Below are 18,707 nucleotides of genomic sequence, written 5' to 3'. Positions count from 1 at the left end.
GTGAATTATTTGGATATGTCTAGGAAGGCTCCATAACTGTGCCTCCTGTGTGGTTTGTTACATATGTGGGTATATGTAAGGCACGAACAAATGTGTATATACCTACGCCTGCAGATACACCTATATGTGCACACGCATTTACTCGCATGTGCCTTCTTATGCACAGAGATGCATACATATCTTCCAGCATAACCACGCACATATTTCTGGTGGTGGTTAATATTGTTGCAAAATTGTATGTGCTATAGCATTTACCAAAATTGCCCGTTTTCTTGTGTACTTCTTAGTGTCTCCATTTACCTTGGTCAGGTTGTGCCAACTTCACCCATATTTGGTATTGTGTTTCCCATCACCAAAAGTAACAAGTGTCCACTCTCTAGAAAGTGATTCTCCCTTCTTCTCCCTCCCACTCCTGGTAACCATCAAAGAACTTTGCTTTCCGTGTATATATCTATTCTTGACTTTTTATGATAGTGGGACCATACAATATTTGCCTTTTTGTGACTGACTTATTTTTCTCAGCATAATGTCCTCCGAATTCATCCAAGTTATAAAATGTTTCATGGACTCCTCGTTACTCTTTATAGTTGTGTAGCACTGCATTGTATATATATGTACCACAATTTGTTTATCCATTCCTCCACTAATGCACATTTAGGTTGTTTCCATCTTTTTGCTATTGCAAATAATGCTGCAGTGAACGTAAGTGAGCCTGTGTCTGTTTGTGTCACTGCTGTTAGGTGTCTAGGATCTGTACCTACGAGTGGGATTGCTGAATCGTAAGGTATTATGTTTCTAGCTTTTTGAAAATCCACCGTACTGTTTTCCATAGTGGTTGTACCACTTTACAGTCCCACCTGCAATGTATAAGAGTTCCAGTCCCCTCCCACAACCTCACCAGCATTTGTTTTGTTTTTTTGATCATTGCCATTCTTGCAGGGGTGAGATGGTATCTCATTATAGTTTCGATTTGCATCCCTCTGATGGCTGACGATGGTAAGCATCTTTTCATTCATTGGCCACCTCAGGATCCTCTTTGGTGAAGTGTCTGTTCATGTACTTTGCCCATTTTTTTATTGGATTGTTTGTCTTTTTGTTGTTGAGTTGTTGAAGTTTTCTGTATATTTTAGAGATTAGACCTTTATAAGATATGTCATTGCCAAAGACTTTTTTCCCAGTCAATAGGTTCTCTTTCTACTCTCTTGCTAAAGTATTTTGATGAGCGTATTTAATTTTTAGGAGGTCCCAATTATCTAATTTATCCCCAATTAGTTAACTCTTCTGATCAAGAAGTCTTGCTGAAGTTTAACCTTTCCTTTTTTTACTACAGTATAAACCCATTTCTAATTTAATTTGTTATGCTCCCAATCTGTTATTTTCCTCCATATGAAAATTCCTTGATTCAAACTTATGTTGGATGTCCAGATCCTCTTCTTTAAACTTATAAGTGAGACTGAAGTTTAAAGAATTATTCTGCTTTCCCTTCAAAGCAACTGTGTAAGTGTGGCTTTGAGAAATGTCGAGGAATCATTGGAGGCAAGAGTCAACGTATGAATGGACTCACCAGCAGCAAAAGCAGCCAGCCTGTGGTCACACATAAAAAGCCTGGACGGTCGAAAGAGAAGAGGAAGTCTAAGCACAAGCTGAAGAAAAGGGTAAATAATGGTCTCACAGCTTTCCCCCGAACGGCTACTTAGAGGCAGTTCTTAGAATGAAAAATATATCAAAGGGTGGCATCTTGAGAGTGATTTTAGTATTCTTGGAGGTGATTCCTGATTGATTTTGTTTTTCTGTAATCTGATCCATCTGTTTTTCAGAGAGGCCACCTCCCTGAGGAGCCCAGTGAAAACATCAACACCCCAACAAGATTAACCCCCCAATTACAGATGAAGCCGATGTCCAATCGAGAGAGGTAAAAAGGGGATTTTCTTACCTGAATCCTTTTTAAATTATGTGATTTTCTTGTCAGTTTAAAAAACCATTATACATCTAGAGAGTTGAGCTAATTTCTTTAATACAGAAAGTCTTAACTAGGGGATTGGGGATCTCTGAACTTGGATGAGGAAGAAATTGCATCTTTATTTTCCCTAATTTCTAACTGAAATTTAGCATTTCCTTCTATTATGACTGTAGGCAAAAAATAAAATAAAAAGCATATGTTATTAGTAGTATCCATGACCAATAGAATAGCATTTGTCACCCATAGAAATCAGAGGTATTTTCATATCAGATTACAACTGTTATAAATATCTTAAAATACCATTTGCAGTCATCACTGCCTCAAAATTACTGTGGTTTTTAGACCCACCACTAGATCTAGTCATTTAATGCATTAAGAAGTGATATGTGTTTATATGTCATAAATTTTTTAATAGGCTTTGAAAACTGTATTTCAGTGTATTTTGTTCTCCTTTAATCCTATGTATTTTATTTTATTAATTTAAAAATATTGTTTGGAGAAGGGTTATTGCCACAGGGATCCATGGCACAAAATAAGCTTCAGAATACCTGCTTCGTTGACATATCACCAGAGTGATAAAAAGGATGGCAATAGTCATTTCTGGCCTTCTCTATGTTTAGATAAAATTTGTCCCCTATCAGAATTAAGTTAAGTAAATATGTCTTCCATTTTTCAGATATTCTTGAAATATATTCCACAACCTCCCTGACTTGCAATATCTTAGAGACTTCATCCTTATTTATAAACTTAGTATAATTTTAGCCCCTTTCATCCTATTTCACACTGAGTCATAGAAATTTTAAACTTCAGAGAAACTTGGAGATAAACTAGTCCAGTCTGCACTAAGATCCCCTAATTTGCCTGAGAAGCTTTTTTAAATATCCCAATGCTTAGGCCAGAGCCCTGGTGGTGCAGTGGTTAAGAGCTCAGCTGCTAACCAAAAGGTCGGCAGTTCAAATCCACCACCTACTCCTTGGGGCAGTTCTACTCTGTCTTCCCGGGTCGCTATGAGTTGGAACCAACTCGACAGCACCTAACAACAACAACATGCTCAGGCCACACTCCAGACTACTTAAACCAGAATTTCCAAAGGTGGAACTCAGGCAGCAGTAGTTTTTAAAGTTCCCCAGGTGATCCTAGTGTACAGTCAAGGTCAAAAAAAAAAACAAACCCATTGCCGTAGAGTTGATTCTGACTCACAGTGACCCTATAGGACAGAGTGGAATGACTGGTGAATTCAAACTGCCGACCTTTTGGCTAGCAGCCGTAGCTTTTATAAAATGAGCCTAATGTGCTCCGTTTTACCAAATTCCATAGTTTGTGACTTATGCAAGGTCACATCCATTTATATATAGGTTAGGGTAAAATTCAAATAATGGAATCACCAAAATTGTGTAGGGTCAGTCCAGATACACATAACTCACTTAAATTTAGGTCCATGTGGGAGTACTGCACCTAACAAAGTCTGCGCAGCACCTGCCCACACTTCTGTCTTTTTCAAGACTGTCTTACATATTTTCACCTTGATCTGCCAGTCCAGCTCTCTTTCTTATAGCTGATCCTGAGCCCATACTTAATGGTTAGCAACTTCCTTCAGAATTTTTGCAGATATCCCATAGAGCTCTGTCTTCAGATGAGGCTACATTAATAGCCAAAATTTTTGCAGCCATTAAAGTGTTGTTTGCCACTTATATGCACATAGTATAGGGAAATGTTTTATGTTATGTGAAAAATATCAAGATGCAAAAGTGAATATCAATTCTGAAAAAAATGCATTAAAATAAGATCTGAATGGAAATTCACTAAAATGTTTTTAAGGGCTGTCTATTGGCATTTTTTGTCCTATTTTCCATTTTTCCATGATTTTAAAATAAAACAAAAGTATCTAGAAGGAATGATCTGTGTTCTTGGGGTTTTTTTTTTTTTTTTTTTTAAGTTTATCGTGGTGAAAATATACGTAACAAATCACACTATCTCAGCAGTTTCTACATGTACAGTTCAGTGATATTGATTACGTTCTTCAAGTTGTGCAGCCATTATCAAACTGTCCTTTTCCAAATCATTCTGCCACCATTAACGTAAACTAAATGCCCCCTGAGCACAAGCATTCCTTTCCCCACCCTCTCACCCCAGTAACCACGAATAATCTTTGGCTTCTTTGTATTTGTTTATTTCATATAAGAGATATCGTACAATACATGGCCTTTTGCAACTGACTTGGTTTGCTCAGCATGATGTTTTTCAAGTTCATCCATGTAGTGTGTGCATTAGGACTTCACTTTCCTTCTGGTTGAGTAGTATTCTGTTGTGTGTATAGACCACATTTTGTTTATCCATTCATCTGTCGATGGACATTCCATTTGGTTTTTTCCACCTTTTGGCTATTGTGAAAAGTGCTGCAATAGACAGGTTTTTGTTCGCATTCCTGCCTTCACTTCTTCTGGGTATATATCTAGGATTGGGATTGCTGGGTCATATGGGAGTTCTGTGTTCAACTTTTTAAGAAACTACCACTCTGATTTCCACAGTGGCTGTATCATTTATTTTTCTTTGGCTGTATCATTTTACATTTCAACCAGCAAGGGATAAGGTTCCAATTTCTCCACAACCTCACCAATACCTATTGTTTTCTGGGTTTTTTTTTTTATCATTGCCATTGTAATATGGGTGAGGTGGTATCTCATGGTAGTTTTGATTTGCATCTCTCTAACTGCTAATGGGAGCCCTCATGGTGAAGTGGTTAATAAGAGCTTGGCTGCTAACTAAGAGAGTAGACAGTTCGAATCTACCAGCTGCTCCTTAGAAACTCCATGGGGCAGTTCTACTCTGTCTGTAAGGTCACTATGAGTCAGAACTGACAACAGCAACAGGTTTGGTTTTTTGTTTTTGGAATGGCTAATGACATCAAGCATTTTTTTATGCCTGTTGGCCATTAGGATATCCTCTTTGGTGATATGTCTACTTGAGTTATTTGCCCATTTTTTGATTGGGTTATTTGGTTTTTTGTTGTTATGTTGTAAAAGTTTTTTTAATATATTTTAGGTATTAAACCCGTAACAATATATGGTTCCCAAAATCGTGTCTCAGTCTATAGGTTGTCTGTTTATATTTGTATAGTCTTTTGGTGAACAAAAGTAATTTTATGAGGTCACATTTATCTGCCTAGATGCTTGCTGCTTGTGCTTTAGTTGTCATAGATATATGTTATTTTTATTCTCAAAGTATACCCACTTGGCACACTCATGTGGTCACTAAAAAGAAACCCACTGCCATAGAGTTGATTTCGACTCATAGCGACCCTATTCTCCGTATACAGTCTCTTTACAACAGCTCAGTTCACTGATAAGTATTCACTTATATCATCTAATAGTGACTTGCATAGAGTAGTCATATAATAAATACTTATTGAATTAATGAATAAAGGAATTTCCTTTCTTCCTTGCAGAAACTTTGTATTAAAGCATCATGTGTTTTTAGTCCGAAACTGGGAGAAGATTCGGCAGAAACAGGAAGAAGTGAAGCACACCAGTGATAGCATTCACTCAGCGTCATTATACACTCGCTGGAATGGTATCTGCCGAGATGATGGGAACATCAAGTCAGGTAAGGCCTGGGAAACATTCCTATTGATTGCATAAGATTTTCCCAAAAGTGATTATTTTAGTTACTTTCATGAAAAAAAAAAAAAAGAAAAAAATCAAGCCTATTCAAAATTCCTTTTGGCCTGGACCAAAAAAATGAGGATTCAAACATACAAGCATCAATCTGTAATAACCTAACCATCCCAGCTCTTCTACTTCCCTTTCTCTTTTCCAGGGAATAGAAGAAACTCCCTTCCACCTGCCTTCTAAACATCACCTTACAACCTGAAATACTCACTAGGCATGAGATGGGTAGTGGGCCCTCTGTGTTCCCTTTTCAGATGTACTGGGCTGAAAGTCTCACCCAGTATCAATTTGAAGACCTTTTTTTCCCACAGTCAGATGAGCAGCATACACACAAACCTTCAGATTTTTTTTTTCAACCATTATGAGTGAATAATGTAATAACACTCCTGAGTGCAGACCTGTTACCCAGATTGGACTGTAAGCGAGGAACTTACATGTCCAAGCATCTTTTCTAACAAAGTGTTCAAACAATCTTGCTCTTCTCTTCTTTCCTTCTTCCCCTCAAAAAATAGAAACATTCTCCATGGCGCATGAGAGAATATGCTGTGTGGGAACTAGATATTTCAGAAATTTGCGTAGAATCTCATACCCTCTCAGTGATTTGATTGGCAGAAATTCTTTGAACTTACATTCCAATTGGTTCAAATTGTCTGGTAATAATAATAATTATATTTATTGAGTATTTATGATGTCAGGCACTGAGCTAACCAAATTAAAAGCATTATTTAATTTGCACAGTTACCTCTGAAATAAGTACTACCACTATTCCCATTTTATAGTTGAGAAGCTAAGCCATAGGTTAAGTGACTTGCCCAAGGTCACACAGGTAATGTGGCCAGACTGCAAATGCAGACAGACTGATTTTGAAGCCCAGCCTAGCAACTACTACACTACATAGCCATGGCCACTAAGGTAATAGTTTAGGTCCCTCTTTACTTGGCAGCACTTGTCTTTCTGGTAAACTCTGGTGTTCCCTGAATTTGCATTGAGAGAAAGACCTCCATGCCCGCTAATCTACGTAGTCACTTCAAGGAAAATACGGAGCAAATGGCACCAGTCACTGGGGAAGAGAGAGGCACTTAGAGCTCCTCTTTTCATGAAACTAATTTTCACTTTATCCTTCCAGATGTCTTCATGACCCAGTTCTCCGCCCTACAGACAGCTCGATCTGTTCGAACTAGACGGTTGGCAGCTGCAGAAGAAAACATTGAAGTAGCTCGGGCAGCCCGCCTAGCCCAGATCTTCAAAGAGATCTGTGATGGTATCATCTCTTACAAAGGTGACCGTACCCACCCCAAATTCACTCTCCTTACTTTTTTTTTTTTTTTTAATCTTATTACATACCCACACTTGAGATGTCCAAGACCAAGAACAAGTGGCAGATTAGGATTAGGAATTTAGGTTTACTTCTTCTACCTTTTCTCAAAGGATAAAATTACAGGACCAATTACAGTCTTCAAAAATTACTGCTTTAAATCTCTAGATCCTACAGATCAACTTACACTGAAGTCATTTGTTTGTGCTGTATTAGATTCTATTCAATTAAGAAATCACATTTTTTACCTGTAGAATAGAAAGAAGCTGGTGCAGGTCTCTGTCTTGGATCTAATTTCTCTGAATGAGGCAATGAATTAGCAATTTAACAAAAAAATTTTCTGAGTGTATTACATCAGTGGTTCCTAACCTTTTTTGACTGACGGGTACCTTTGAGAGTTTAACAAAAGCTGGGGACCGTTCCTCGAGAAAAATGCATGTGCAGAATTTTGCATATATTTTGGACGGTCCACAGGCCCTAAGAACCTCTGCATTCAGGAAAATGAGATAAACTTCCAAGAAAATGGCCATTTACGTTAAAAGAGTTTTTATGCAAATACCTTTACCCCCACTTCTTTCCCCTTCGAACCCACATCTTTTGGGTGTGTGTTAGGAGTCGGAGGAGAGGGGAGGGTTTTAACTTTTGTGTAGGTAGTTTTGTAATGTGACTTTACTGGCGAGGAAATTTGAGGGTGAGGAGGAGATTTTGACAAATAAAATTACTACATCTGCCATTAACTTTGGCTTGTCTCCCTTACTTCCTCTCCCTAAATTCTGAGGAATTTGGTTCTTTCTTTCTCCGTTTACTGTGTATTTTTGGTATGTAGCACCTTTTTGCCTAAGGAAATAGAGAGGAAAGCGGGGACCGGTCTGCCCTAAGATGTAAAGTTTTGTGGCACCCATTCCTTTATATGCCCCAGAAGATCACCCTATACATGCTCAACTAGTCCATCTGCACGAGCATAAAACTGCAGTACACAGGTACATCTACTGTTTCACTGCATCGCGACGTGAAACAAGAGGCTTTTTCTCTCTCTGTAATGAAATTGCTGGAAAGTAACAATCAGGTGGCAAATGAAAAGTAGCCCACACCACACATTCTGTTTTCACAGTAAGAAGTAACTGTTACATGGCAAGAAATTCCAAAAAAGATTCACAGCACTAAATTATTCATTATCTGGAATGTAACTGAATCCAAACCAACAAAATAACATTAACTATGGGCTATTAACGTGAACTAGAAAACATTTTTTGGTTAAGATGATATTTTACTGTAGTAAGATTTGTTGACCGGGAGTTTTCCCTAAGCAGCCCAGCTACCTCAATAAGTTCCCATCTCTCATTCTTCTTCTTAAGAAGTTCTTATTACCCAGCTAACACTGAGCTACTTCAAGCGTGTATATTACATCTTTCATATCCCAGGAGATTTTGAAGGTACCTTTGAATCCCTACCTTTACCCACATTCTGAAAACTTGGTGTTTTTTTCAGTCAGACTTCAAAAACAACTTAGATTTTTTTTTCTAACTTTTAATTTGGGAGGTTCTGCTTTTCCAGTTAAGAGCTAATGCTTGCCTTGTTTGTATTTTACAGTCCTTCTAATAAACCTTACATTTTTTTTACAGACTCTTCTCGACAAGCACTGGCAGCTCCACTGTTGAACCTCCCCTCAAAGAAAAAGTAGGTTCACGTTTGTGGGAATCATCTGAGTTTTACAAGAGTACTAAGTGTACAGATTGACACCCTGGCTTTATGTTCCAGGAATGCCGATTATTACGAGAAGATCTCTGATCCCCTGGATCTTGTCACCATTGAGAAGCAGATTCTCACTGGTTACTATAAAACAGTGGAGGCTTTTGATGCTGACATGCTCAAGGTCTTTCGGAATGCTGAGGTATTTTTCACTGACTTCAAACATAGATTTAAGAAGTTTGTCCTGAAAAGAACCGTTCTAGAACTTTATGATTTCGAGCCTCCAGTCCTACAAAAGTTCATATTTTCTGGTTGAGAAAGACAACCATTTTTATTGAATGCTCATGGAATGTGTCACAGTGTATTAAATACAGTACAGTACTATATATTCAAGACATTGATATGACTAAAATGGAAGGTTGAATCATACCGCAAAAAAGCAATTTTTGTAAAAACCTAATTTAGTATTGAAACTTCACATTATACAGACATATTACTACACTTACGGTATTTACGTAGTTTCTGTCCTCAGGACAATAAGTATATGTGAAATTCACAGAAATATGTATATATGAATAGTTAGAAACAAATCTTGAGGGGGGACTGGAAAGGTATCATGCCAGTAGGTTGTAGAATAAGTGAAGCTTATTGAAGTGAAGGTGGCCTTGAACTGATTTAAAGAAGAGGATGGAATATTGCATGGTGCATAGAAGAGAGGAAATAATTCAGTTATTTGAAACACTTTGGAGAGGCTTTGGAAGGAAAAAAGAGGCTACCAGATAAGGGAGGACTTGAGGGTGAAGATATGAGAAAAAAACATAAGTGGGAGAATTAAAGTGATCTTGAGTTGTAACATGGTATCTGTTGAAAGCCAGCTTCCAAATACATTGAAAATCTGTAGTTCTGTCCCTGATATCTGCAGGACAGCGGTAAATGGAGCCTGTGATATTAGTTCATATTCCACCATCCCTGAGGACAGAACGGCTGAGGAATTGAACAGGTTACAAGAGCAGTAGAATAGATGGAAAAATTACCATGCAGATTCTAACTTCAGTTCATTTTAGTTACTTAAGTAAACTATCATTGACTGCCTGGCAATATTTGATTTTATTAAAAATCTGTTAACCAAATGGGAGGGTAAAGAAAATCAAGCTACCTTTTCAAGTATAAGCAAAATTGAAAAGACCAAACAAACATAATCTCTTTCTTCTGCTTTCTTTAGAAATATTATGGGCGTAAATCCCCAATCGGGAGAGACGTTTGCCGCCTACGCAAAGCCTATTATAACGCCCGGCATGAGGCATCAGCCCAGATTGATGAGATCGTGGGAGAGACAGCAAGTGAAGCAGACAGCAGTGAGACCTCAGTGTCTGAGAAGGAGAATGGCCATGAGAAGGACGATGATGTCATCCGCTGTATATGTGGCCTCTACAAGGATGAAGGCCTCATGATCCAGTGTGACAAGTGCATGGTGAGGATCAGGAAGTGAAGCAAAAGCCTAGTCCTGAAGAGCATAATGATCAGTTCAACGAGCAAGCCCCTACCTCTACTGGATCGGCTTGACAAGCTGTTCATGAACTGGAACTCAGCCTTGGTTTCTGTCATCCCTCACTGATCACCATATTATCTTTCCCCTTTTTTATGTTTCTTTCTTTCATTATCCTTCCCTTATTTTTCTGCCGCCCATCTATTTTGCCCGCTTTCCACTGTGCACTTGTCCTGTAATCTGGATCAGTGAGAATGATAGAGTTTAGGATTATGCTTTACCTTGAAGAAACAGGAGCAATAGTACACTGCATATAGCGTTGATACAAATAGAGGGCAATACAGAAATGTGCTTAGGGCTCCTGATGGAGGAGTCAAGGCCTTTAGCCCTAGTAACCCCACGTAATACATCGAAACCTGTTACTTTATATTTAAAATGGGAGTAAGTAACTCACAGGATTGTTGGGAGGATAAAATTAGGAAGGAATAAGTGGAAACAGTTTGTAAGTTTAAAGCCTTTCACAAACCAAAGAAACTTTGCCCTGGAGTCCATTGGTACTGTATTCATTTTTCCTCCTAGTCTCTCTCCATCTCCGTGTTTTAATGTGCCCAGATCTGTATATTATAAAATTAACCTATATATTTATGCACCCAGACCCGACATTTTCAGGTCATCATTCTTTTTCTCCCTATTTTACTGTTTCTCTCTTAAGTTGTCACTCACCCACTTATCCCTTAGTCTCTGTTTTCCTTCCCCTTATCCTATTTCTAATTTTTAATTGTGACTTTTACTCCCTAGGACTTCTCATGAGTAAGTCCAAGCCCCCTAACTGCCCTTTTTTCCACAGGTGTGGCAGCACTGCGACTGTATGGGGTTGAATTCAGATGTGGAGCACTACCTTTGTGAGCAGTGTGAGCCAAGGCCTGTGGACAGGGTGAGCTGCCCGCTGACAGGACTTTGTATTCTAGAAGTAGGGGATGTAGCACATGGTCTCACCTGCCCTCTCACTGCCAAAGAGAATTTCCTTTGGTAAATTACCTTCTCTGTGTCTCAGAGTCTTAAACGTTCCATTGAGAGTACTAATTTTGCCCTTTCTTTTCTCAGGAGTGTGATCAAAGGGAAAATAAAATACTTAAAATTCTTTGAAGGTACTATACAAAACTAAGATTTGTGTGTGTGTATATATACGTACACACACTATTAAATGTTCATGAAAGAGGAGCCCTAGTTGCACAGTGCTTAGCGCTCAGCTGCTAACAGAAAATTTGGCAGTTTGAACCCACCAGCTACTCCGTGGGAGAAAAATATGGCTTTGTGCTTCCATAAAGATTTACAGCCTTGGAAACCCTATTGGGCAGTTTGACTCTGTCCTATAGGGTTGTTATGAGTTGAAATCAGCTTGACAGCAGTGGGCTTGGTTTATTTAATTCATAAAAGAATTAACTTGTAAAATCCAGAACTTGAGCACCCTGAATATCACTTACATTAAACCCGTTGCCAATGAGTCAATTCCAACTCACAGCGACCGTATAGGATAGAGTAGACTGTCCCATAGGGTTTCCAAGGAGCACCTGATAGATTCAAACTGCCAACATTTTGGTTAGCAGCCGAGCACTTCTACTAGGCAGAGCTGAATAGTGAAAAGAACACTGGACTCAGAATCAACCCAGGTTAATCTTAGGACCACTTTACAGCTAAAAAGCTTAGAGAGGGTAAGTGACTTGCCCAAGTTATTAAGTGGGTTCTTGTCTTGGCTCTACCATATTTATTTGTGTGATCTTGATCAAGTTACTTCTATAAAAGGTGGGGATTAGGCAGTATTTGTTACCAGTGGGCTGTTGTCATTTTGGTGAACAGTTCTTTGTTGTGAGAGATGCAGTGCACAGTGTTTGGCTTGCCTGGCCCCTCCACACTAAATGCCATAGCATCCTGCGGTCATTGCAACAGTCAGAGTTACCCTTCATACATTTTCAGGTGCCTCCTAAATGGCACAGAGCAACCACACAGTTAGTGCTTCATAGAACATAGTTTGGGATGCTTAGCCTGTCAGGTTTGTCCTTCATCTTTGCATTTTCAGGTTTAACAGCTCTAGTTGCGTTTATCTTTTTTTTTTTTTTCTTTCTTGTATCTTTGGTACATTGAAAGGACTAAAGAATAAGTCTTAATTAGTTGGGAATTCTAGGTTTTAGTTCTTTTCCTCTCCTGAATAGAGCTCAATAGGCTGGATGTATGGTTCCAGCCCTTATCCATTGGCTTTCTGCCCTTCTCAGGAGGTACCCATGATCCCTCGGCCCCACTATGCCCAACCTGGCTGTGTCTACTTCATCTGTTTGCTGCGAGATGACTTGCTGCTTCGTCAAGGTGCGTGCACGGGAGCTGACCTTTCTTGTCAAAGCTGGCGTTTCTGAATAGTAGGAGGCATCTTCTGTCTGCATAATAGTCTCTGTCTGCGTATGACCAGTAGGATGTAGGTTTTTATATTCTATAATCCTCATGACCCAGCCACAAATAAAACTAATTTGGAGAGATGGGGGTGTTATAATGCTAATTTAAAGACTAGGAAAAATGTATAGGAAGCCCAAGAGATGGAAGATCTTCCTTGTGTAATTCTCACAGTCTAGAATTGACGACCACCACGATTAGACTGCTGGTTTTAGCTCTCTGCGTTTATATTGTCTTAGATTATAAGTTCTTCCTATGTTCAGACAAATGAATGCCTAACAGAATTCATGCAAGAGTCATTTTAACCCTTTCCTGTGTTCTGTGCCATCCTAGGTGACTGTGTGTATCTGATGAGGGATAGTCGGCGCACCCCTGATGGCCACCCAGTCCGTCAGTCCTACCGACTGTTATCTCACATTAACCGAGATAAACTTGACATCTTCCGGATTGAGAAGCTTTGGAAGAATGAAAAGTATGTGTTCAGGTCCTATCTATTTCCTCTAACTGTGCCCTAGCAGCACAGAGCTGAGTATTCACGAGGTTCTTGCTCAGCTAAACTTGTACCTTCTCATTTTTTCCTTTTTTTTAAGAGAGGAAAGGTTTGCCTTTGGCCACCATTATTTCCGTCCCCATGAAACTCACCACTCTCCATCCCGTCGGTTCTATCACAATGAACTCTTTCGGGTGCCTCTCTATGAGATCATTCCCTTGGAGGCTGTAGTGGGGACCTGCTGTGTGTTGGACCTTTATACATATTGTAAAGGTAAGTGATCTGGGCTCGTTGAGAAGTGTCTGAGAACTACTGTGTATCTAGCATTCTATTAAGATTTATAGGGAGATACATTCTTTCATCAAGCCTATACATTGAAAGTAATAATAACAAAATAGTTTTATAAGCTCCATGGTTAACAGCGTAGGCTATGGAGTCAGACAATCCAATGTCAAATTCCAGCTCTGTCACCTTTTACCTTTGTGCCCTTGGGCAACTTCCTAACCTAAGTATCAATTTTCCCACTGAAAATAGGGATTGGTATCTATCTTACAGAATTTTGTAAAGATTAATTGGAATTTTACACACAGAAAGCAACATTCATTGATGGTTACCAGGAGTGGGAGGGAGAAGGAGGAGGAATCACTTTCTAGATAGTAGACATTCGTTACTTTTGGTGATGGGAAAGGCAATACCAAATACGGGTGAAGTCAGCACAACTTGACCAAGGTAAAAAAAGACACTAAGAAGTACATAAGAAACAGACCCCAAATTCTTGTAAAAAGACCAGACTTAATGGTCTGACTGAGACTAGAAGGACCCCGGTGGTCATGGCCCCAGACCTTCTGTTAGCCCAAGACAGGAACCATTCCCAAAGCCAACTCTTCAGACAGAGATTGGACTGGACAATGGGATAGAAAATGATGCTGGTGAGGAGTGAGCGTCTTGGACCAAGTAGTCACATGAGACTATGTGGGCAGCTCCTGTCTGGAGGGGAGATGAGAAGGCAGAGGGGGTCAGAAGCTGGCTGGATGGACATGAAAAGAGAGAGTGGAGGAAAGGAGTGTGCTGTCTCATTAGGGGGAGAGCAGTTAGGAGTATATAGCAAGGTGTGTATAAATTTTTGTATGAGAGACTGACTTGATTTGTAAACTTTCACTTAAAGCACAATAAAAATTTTTTTTAAAAAGTACACAAGAAAAAGGGACAATTTTACTAAATGCTGTAACATATACAATTTTGCAACAGCAGTAACAAGACCCAAAACATATGTGTGTGTTTACGGAGGTAAATGTGGATGCATGTATGTGTGTAAGAAGGCATATGCGGGTAAATGCACCTGCATGTGTAGGTGTACCTGCAGGCATATGTGTGCACATGATTGTGTGTGCTGCATATGTACCCACATATGTAACAAAGCACAGAGGAGGCACAGTTACAGAGGCTTCCTAGACATATCCAAACAACTGACGTGATTGGTTTACTTAGTTAGAACGCTTAGGACCATAGTCTCGGGGGACAGCTTAGTCACTTGGCATAATATAGTTCATAAAGATAACGTTCTACATTCTAGTTTGGTGAGTAGCATCTGGGGTCTTAAAAGCTTGCAGGCAGCCATCTAAGATGCAACTATTTGTCTCTACCTATATGGAGCAAAAGAGAATGAAGAAATCAAAGGCTCAGAAAAGAACCAGTCCACAGGACTCATAGCCCACACAAACCACAGCCTCTTCTAACCTGAAACCAGAAGAACTAGATGATGCCTGGCTACCACTACCTCCTGTTTCGACCAGGGACACACTAGAAGGTCCTGGGTGCAATGGGAGAAAAATGTAGAACAAAATTCAAATTCCTAAAAAAAGGCCAGACCTACTGGACCAGTAAGAGACTAGACAAACCCCCCAAGACTATCACTCTAAGATAGCAGTTGAACTTGGAACCGAAGCTGTTTCAGGAGGTCATCTTTCAGCCAAATAATAGATTGGCTTATAAAATAACCAATTTATCACCTATGAGTAATGTGCTCCCTTAAATAATCAACTATATTAATATTAAACCAGTCAACATTTACCCAAAAGCAAAGATGAAAAAGCAAGGCGGGGAAGGGAAGCTAGGTCAATGGAAACAGTACAAACAGAATGGAAATAATGAGAATGCTGGCACATTGTGAAAATTGTGGCCACTGTCACAGAACAATTTTTATAAAAATTGTTGAATGGAACCTAATTTGCTGTGTAAGCTTTTACCTAAAACACAATAAAATATTTTTTAAAAAATGAAATAATCTTTGAAAGCATGCAGCTCAGTTTATGGCTCACAGTAGAAGCTCAGTTTTTTTCTCAGAATAGTCTAGAAGACTACACATTCCATTCTAAAAACTGACGAACTGGTTGGAGCTCTGTGATGCTGATGACTCCCTGTTTTCCCAATAAGAATGTTTTCATTTCCTAGGTATACTTCTCCCCTTTATACTTGCATTCTTTCCTCATAACTCCCCTGTAATCTCCTGTTTTTTCTTTAAAATGTCCCTGCAGCATACCAATAATCTCCAATTCCATTTTTTTTTTTTTTTTTTTTAATCCTACAGTGTGCCCTTCTATTCTTACATCCCTTTTCCTTTTTTGACACCAGTGTTTGGGACCTCGCCTTTCTTTTGTAACCACCAATGCTCAGTTGTTTTTTCTGCCTCTCAAAATAGCCACAGTGTTTCCCCCTTAAGGGTCTGATGCTATTCTAGCTTCTGTCCCAATGGTGTGTGGTGGTCTCTGGGCAACTCAGGGTGAAGGAAGGAGAAGTACCTGGGTTCTTTAACAGTGTATGGACCCATAGGGCGACCCAAAGGCGTGAAGGAGCAAGACGTGTACATCTGTGATTATCGGCTCGACAAGTCAGCACACCTGTTTTACAAGATCCATCGGAACCGCTATCCTGTCTGCACCAAACCCTACGCCTTCGATCACTTCCCCAAGAAGCTCACTCCCAAAAGAGATTTCTCAGTAAGTCTCCCTCTTCTCTTAACCAGACAATATGTCAGGACAGTCTGGTTCATGCCTGGAATTCTTCACAGAGTCAGAATCTTTAAATGGCTGTCTGCTTCTTCATCCTTTTTTCATCCCAAACCGTGGAAATCCCTGTCTCTGTTTGGGATGTATTAACTGTAAACATTCAGTTTACATTTCCTCCCCTGGGACCTGTGTTAGGAAATTGTTGGTTACAGTGTTACACCTTGATGGGTTTTCCTCTCTTCCCTCTCACCTCACCTCAGTCTTTATCCATGAATCCCACACAACCCAACAACCCACTGCCAGAACTACACCTGTGGGATTCATGAGGACTCTGAATCCCACAGGTATAGTTTTTTGTTTTGTTTTTCACACCCATAATTTTAAGAAGCGAGTCGAAGGAATGGCAAGAACCCTAAGAAGCCTTTGGTGAAAACAGTTCACTCCTTTTTCTTTTTATCCCTGGATTAAAAATGTGACACATCATTGTTATAGAAAATCTGAAAAGTAGGGGAAATGCTAAGAAGAAAAAAAAATTCTATTATCCCACTTCCCAGAAAATAACCACTGTTAACATTTTGGTATATTCATTTTCTACCTTTTTTTCCTGCATATTTTTCTTTCAAATTGTCGAGAACATACTCCACCAATTATTTTGTGCCATTCATCATTCTATAAAGATTTTGGTCCCCTACTTGCTATGATGAAGTCCTGGGCTGAGCTCCTCATCCTTGAGTCTTCTTTTAGTGAGCCTGTCAGAATTCATACCTGCCGTCCTGGAGTTCTTAGAAATAACCTAAGCAAAAGGTAGACCTTTATGTTTCCTATTTTTTTTTTTTTTTTTTAATTTCTCCAAACTGTATTTTGTCTTATCTGTGCCTACCACCAGCCCCTTCCTCTCATCTAGACTTCTTTGGTCTTACTAAATCAGCAGTGTAGTACTCTTTGGTTAGCTTTGAAAACCCAGCCTCAGTTTTAAAAGGTGGGGTAAGGCAGAGAAGGTTGTAAGCTTATCCCTCCCACTGCCATTCTAGGATTACAGAATGCTAAAAACTGCTGTGGCCTACAGATTGGTAGAAGTACTGAACTTCTGACTTGAAAACATGATCATCCGGCTTGTAAGGGCTTTGGCCCTTTTTTTTTTTTTTTTTTCCCTGCCTTTTCCTCCTTACCACTTACTTCCCTGCCTTCCCAGCTCCCTTATCCTGAGTTGGCCCAGATCGTCTAATCCAGCTTTGATAGCCTCTACAATATGCACACTTACCCCTCTCCCTTTTCTTCTCCACAGCCTCATTATGTCCCAGACAACTACAAGAGGAACGGAGGGCGGTGAGTCCCATGGGGGATGTGAGGATACTAAGGGATTGACCAAGAGCTTGAATGGAGCAAAAGAACAACCACCTACCCACCTCTAGGACTGGGGCTTCTCTGGGAGAGTAGCCCAGTAGAGTGCCAACACTAACATAGAGGACTTCAGTAGGTGTGGTATCATCAGGGGGCCTTAGGTGGGGTGAAATGGGGGAAGATGTGCAAGGAGTCGAGACAGATTTAGAACAGAACTTCAAGAGAATCAGGAAAGTCTCTCTTAGATAACCCGCAAGCTTTCCCCATTACTCCAGGATATATCAGTTCTTGGGTCCTCCCTCTGTCAAGAACAGAAGTAGCCAGAAGTACACAGTGCAGGCCGAGCAAAGAGCAGTTTAGTGTGGGCTCACAGCTTGTATTTTTGCTTGTTTGTTCACGAGAGGGGTACTTCTGGAGAAGAGCACAGACGGTTTCTCTTCGGTTTCCTGAACCGTTAAATCAGGACCTAACAACTGTTCATCTACATCAGGGGTTTACCGTAGCGAGATGTGAAAAGGGGTTCAGGAAAAGTAAAAGCCCTGTTGAAGTGATTATTCTTGTCTGTGGACAGTTGCTGTCACAGGCTGTTCCACACTTGTCTGTACTTGTGGAGTGGTCAGGCAGAGCAGGCCAAGCACTTGACCAGCCTTGGTGTAGTTCATGGGCTCACATCTCACTTATGCTCCAAATTCGTGACAGAAAGAAAAAAGGTTGCTTTTATAGTTAGAAATTAAATTTCAGAGAAAGGTAATGATTTGTTCAAATAATAACAAAGTAGTAGATTGAAGACCAGAGCCAAGCTTCCCACCTCTTGAGCCAAAGCTCTAACAGCTAGTTTTCAGGATCTCAAGTCATCCTGAGGCCTCTACCCTTCGTTCCCCTCCTGTCCTGAGCACCCTGCTCAGCCTTGCTCTGAACTCACGTGCCCTCCTGACAGATCATCCTGGAAGTCTGAGCGCTCGAAGCCACCCCTGAAAGACCTGGGCCAAGAAGACGATGCTCTGCCCTTGATCGAGGAGGTTCTGGCCAGTCAGGAGCAAGCAGCCAACGAGATGCCCAGCCTGGAGGACCCGGAACCAGAGGGGGCCACCGCTGAAGTCGGTGAGGGCGAAAAGAAGCAAGAGGAAAGTAGTCAGGAATCCCAGCCAGCCTGTACCCCCGAGGAGCGACGGCATAACCAACGGGAGCGACTCAACCAGATCCTGCTCAATCTCCTTGAAAAAATCCCTGGGAAAAACGGTAAGGAAGAACAGGTTCATATCTAGAGTTTAATACAAATGGGCAATAAGTGGAAATGGAATGAATAAGGGC

General features: G+C 40.2%; 1 protein-coding gene across 6 annotated transcripts in view; it reads left to right on the top strand.

The window, feature by feature from the left end:
* ASH1L (ASH1 like histone lysine methyltransferase) overlaps positions 1–18,707 on the top strand; it is a 251,868-nt gene that overhangs the window by 230,278 nt on the left and 2,883 nt on the right. For all 6 annotated transcript variants that reach the window (XM_064282678.1, XM_064282676.1, XM_064282677.1 and 3 more), the window contains 14 exons: positions 1,491–1,655; positions 1,818–1,912; positions 5,406–5,563; positions 6,755–6,907; positions 8,566–8,620; positions 8,702–8,834; positions 9,855–10,103; positions 10,966–11,052; positions 12,389–12,479; positions 12,894–13,032; positions 13,151–13,323; positions 15,880–16,046; positions 17,341–17,381; positions 18,334–18,635. In XM_064282678.1, the coding sequence (XP_064138748.1) occupies positions 1,491–1,655; positions 1,818–1,912; positions 5,406–5,563; positions 6,755–6,907; positions 8,566–8,620; positions 8,702–8,834; positions 9,855–10,103; positions 10,966–11,052; positions 12,389–12,479; positions 12,894–13,032; positions 13,151–13,323; positions 15,880–16,046; positions 17,341–17,381; positions 18,334–18,635 (2,008 nt within the window). The remainder of the gene's footprint in view (positions 1–1,490; positions 1,656–1,817; positions 1,913–5,405; positions 5,564–6,754; positions 6,908–8,565; positions 8,621–8,701; positions 8,835–9,854; positions 10,104–10,965; positions 11,053–12,388; positions 12,480–12,893; positions 13,033–13,150; positions 13,324–15,879; positions 16,047–17,340; positions 17,382–18,333; positions 18,636–18,707) is intronic.

Source organism: Loxodonta africana, chromosome 3 (assembly GCF_030014295.1).
Source record: "Loxodonta africana isolate mLoxAfr1 chromosome 3, mLoxAfr1.hap2, whole genome shotgun sequence".
Lineage (NCBI taxonomy): Eukaryota > Metazoa > Chordata > Mammalia > Proboscidea > Elephantidae > Loxodonta > Loxodonta africana.
The sequence above is the reverse complement of the archived record's forward strand: the minus strand, read 5'-3'. Positions and strand labels throughout refer to the sequence as shown.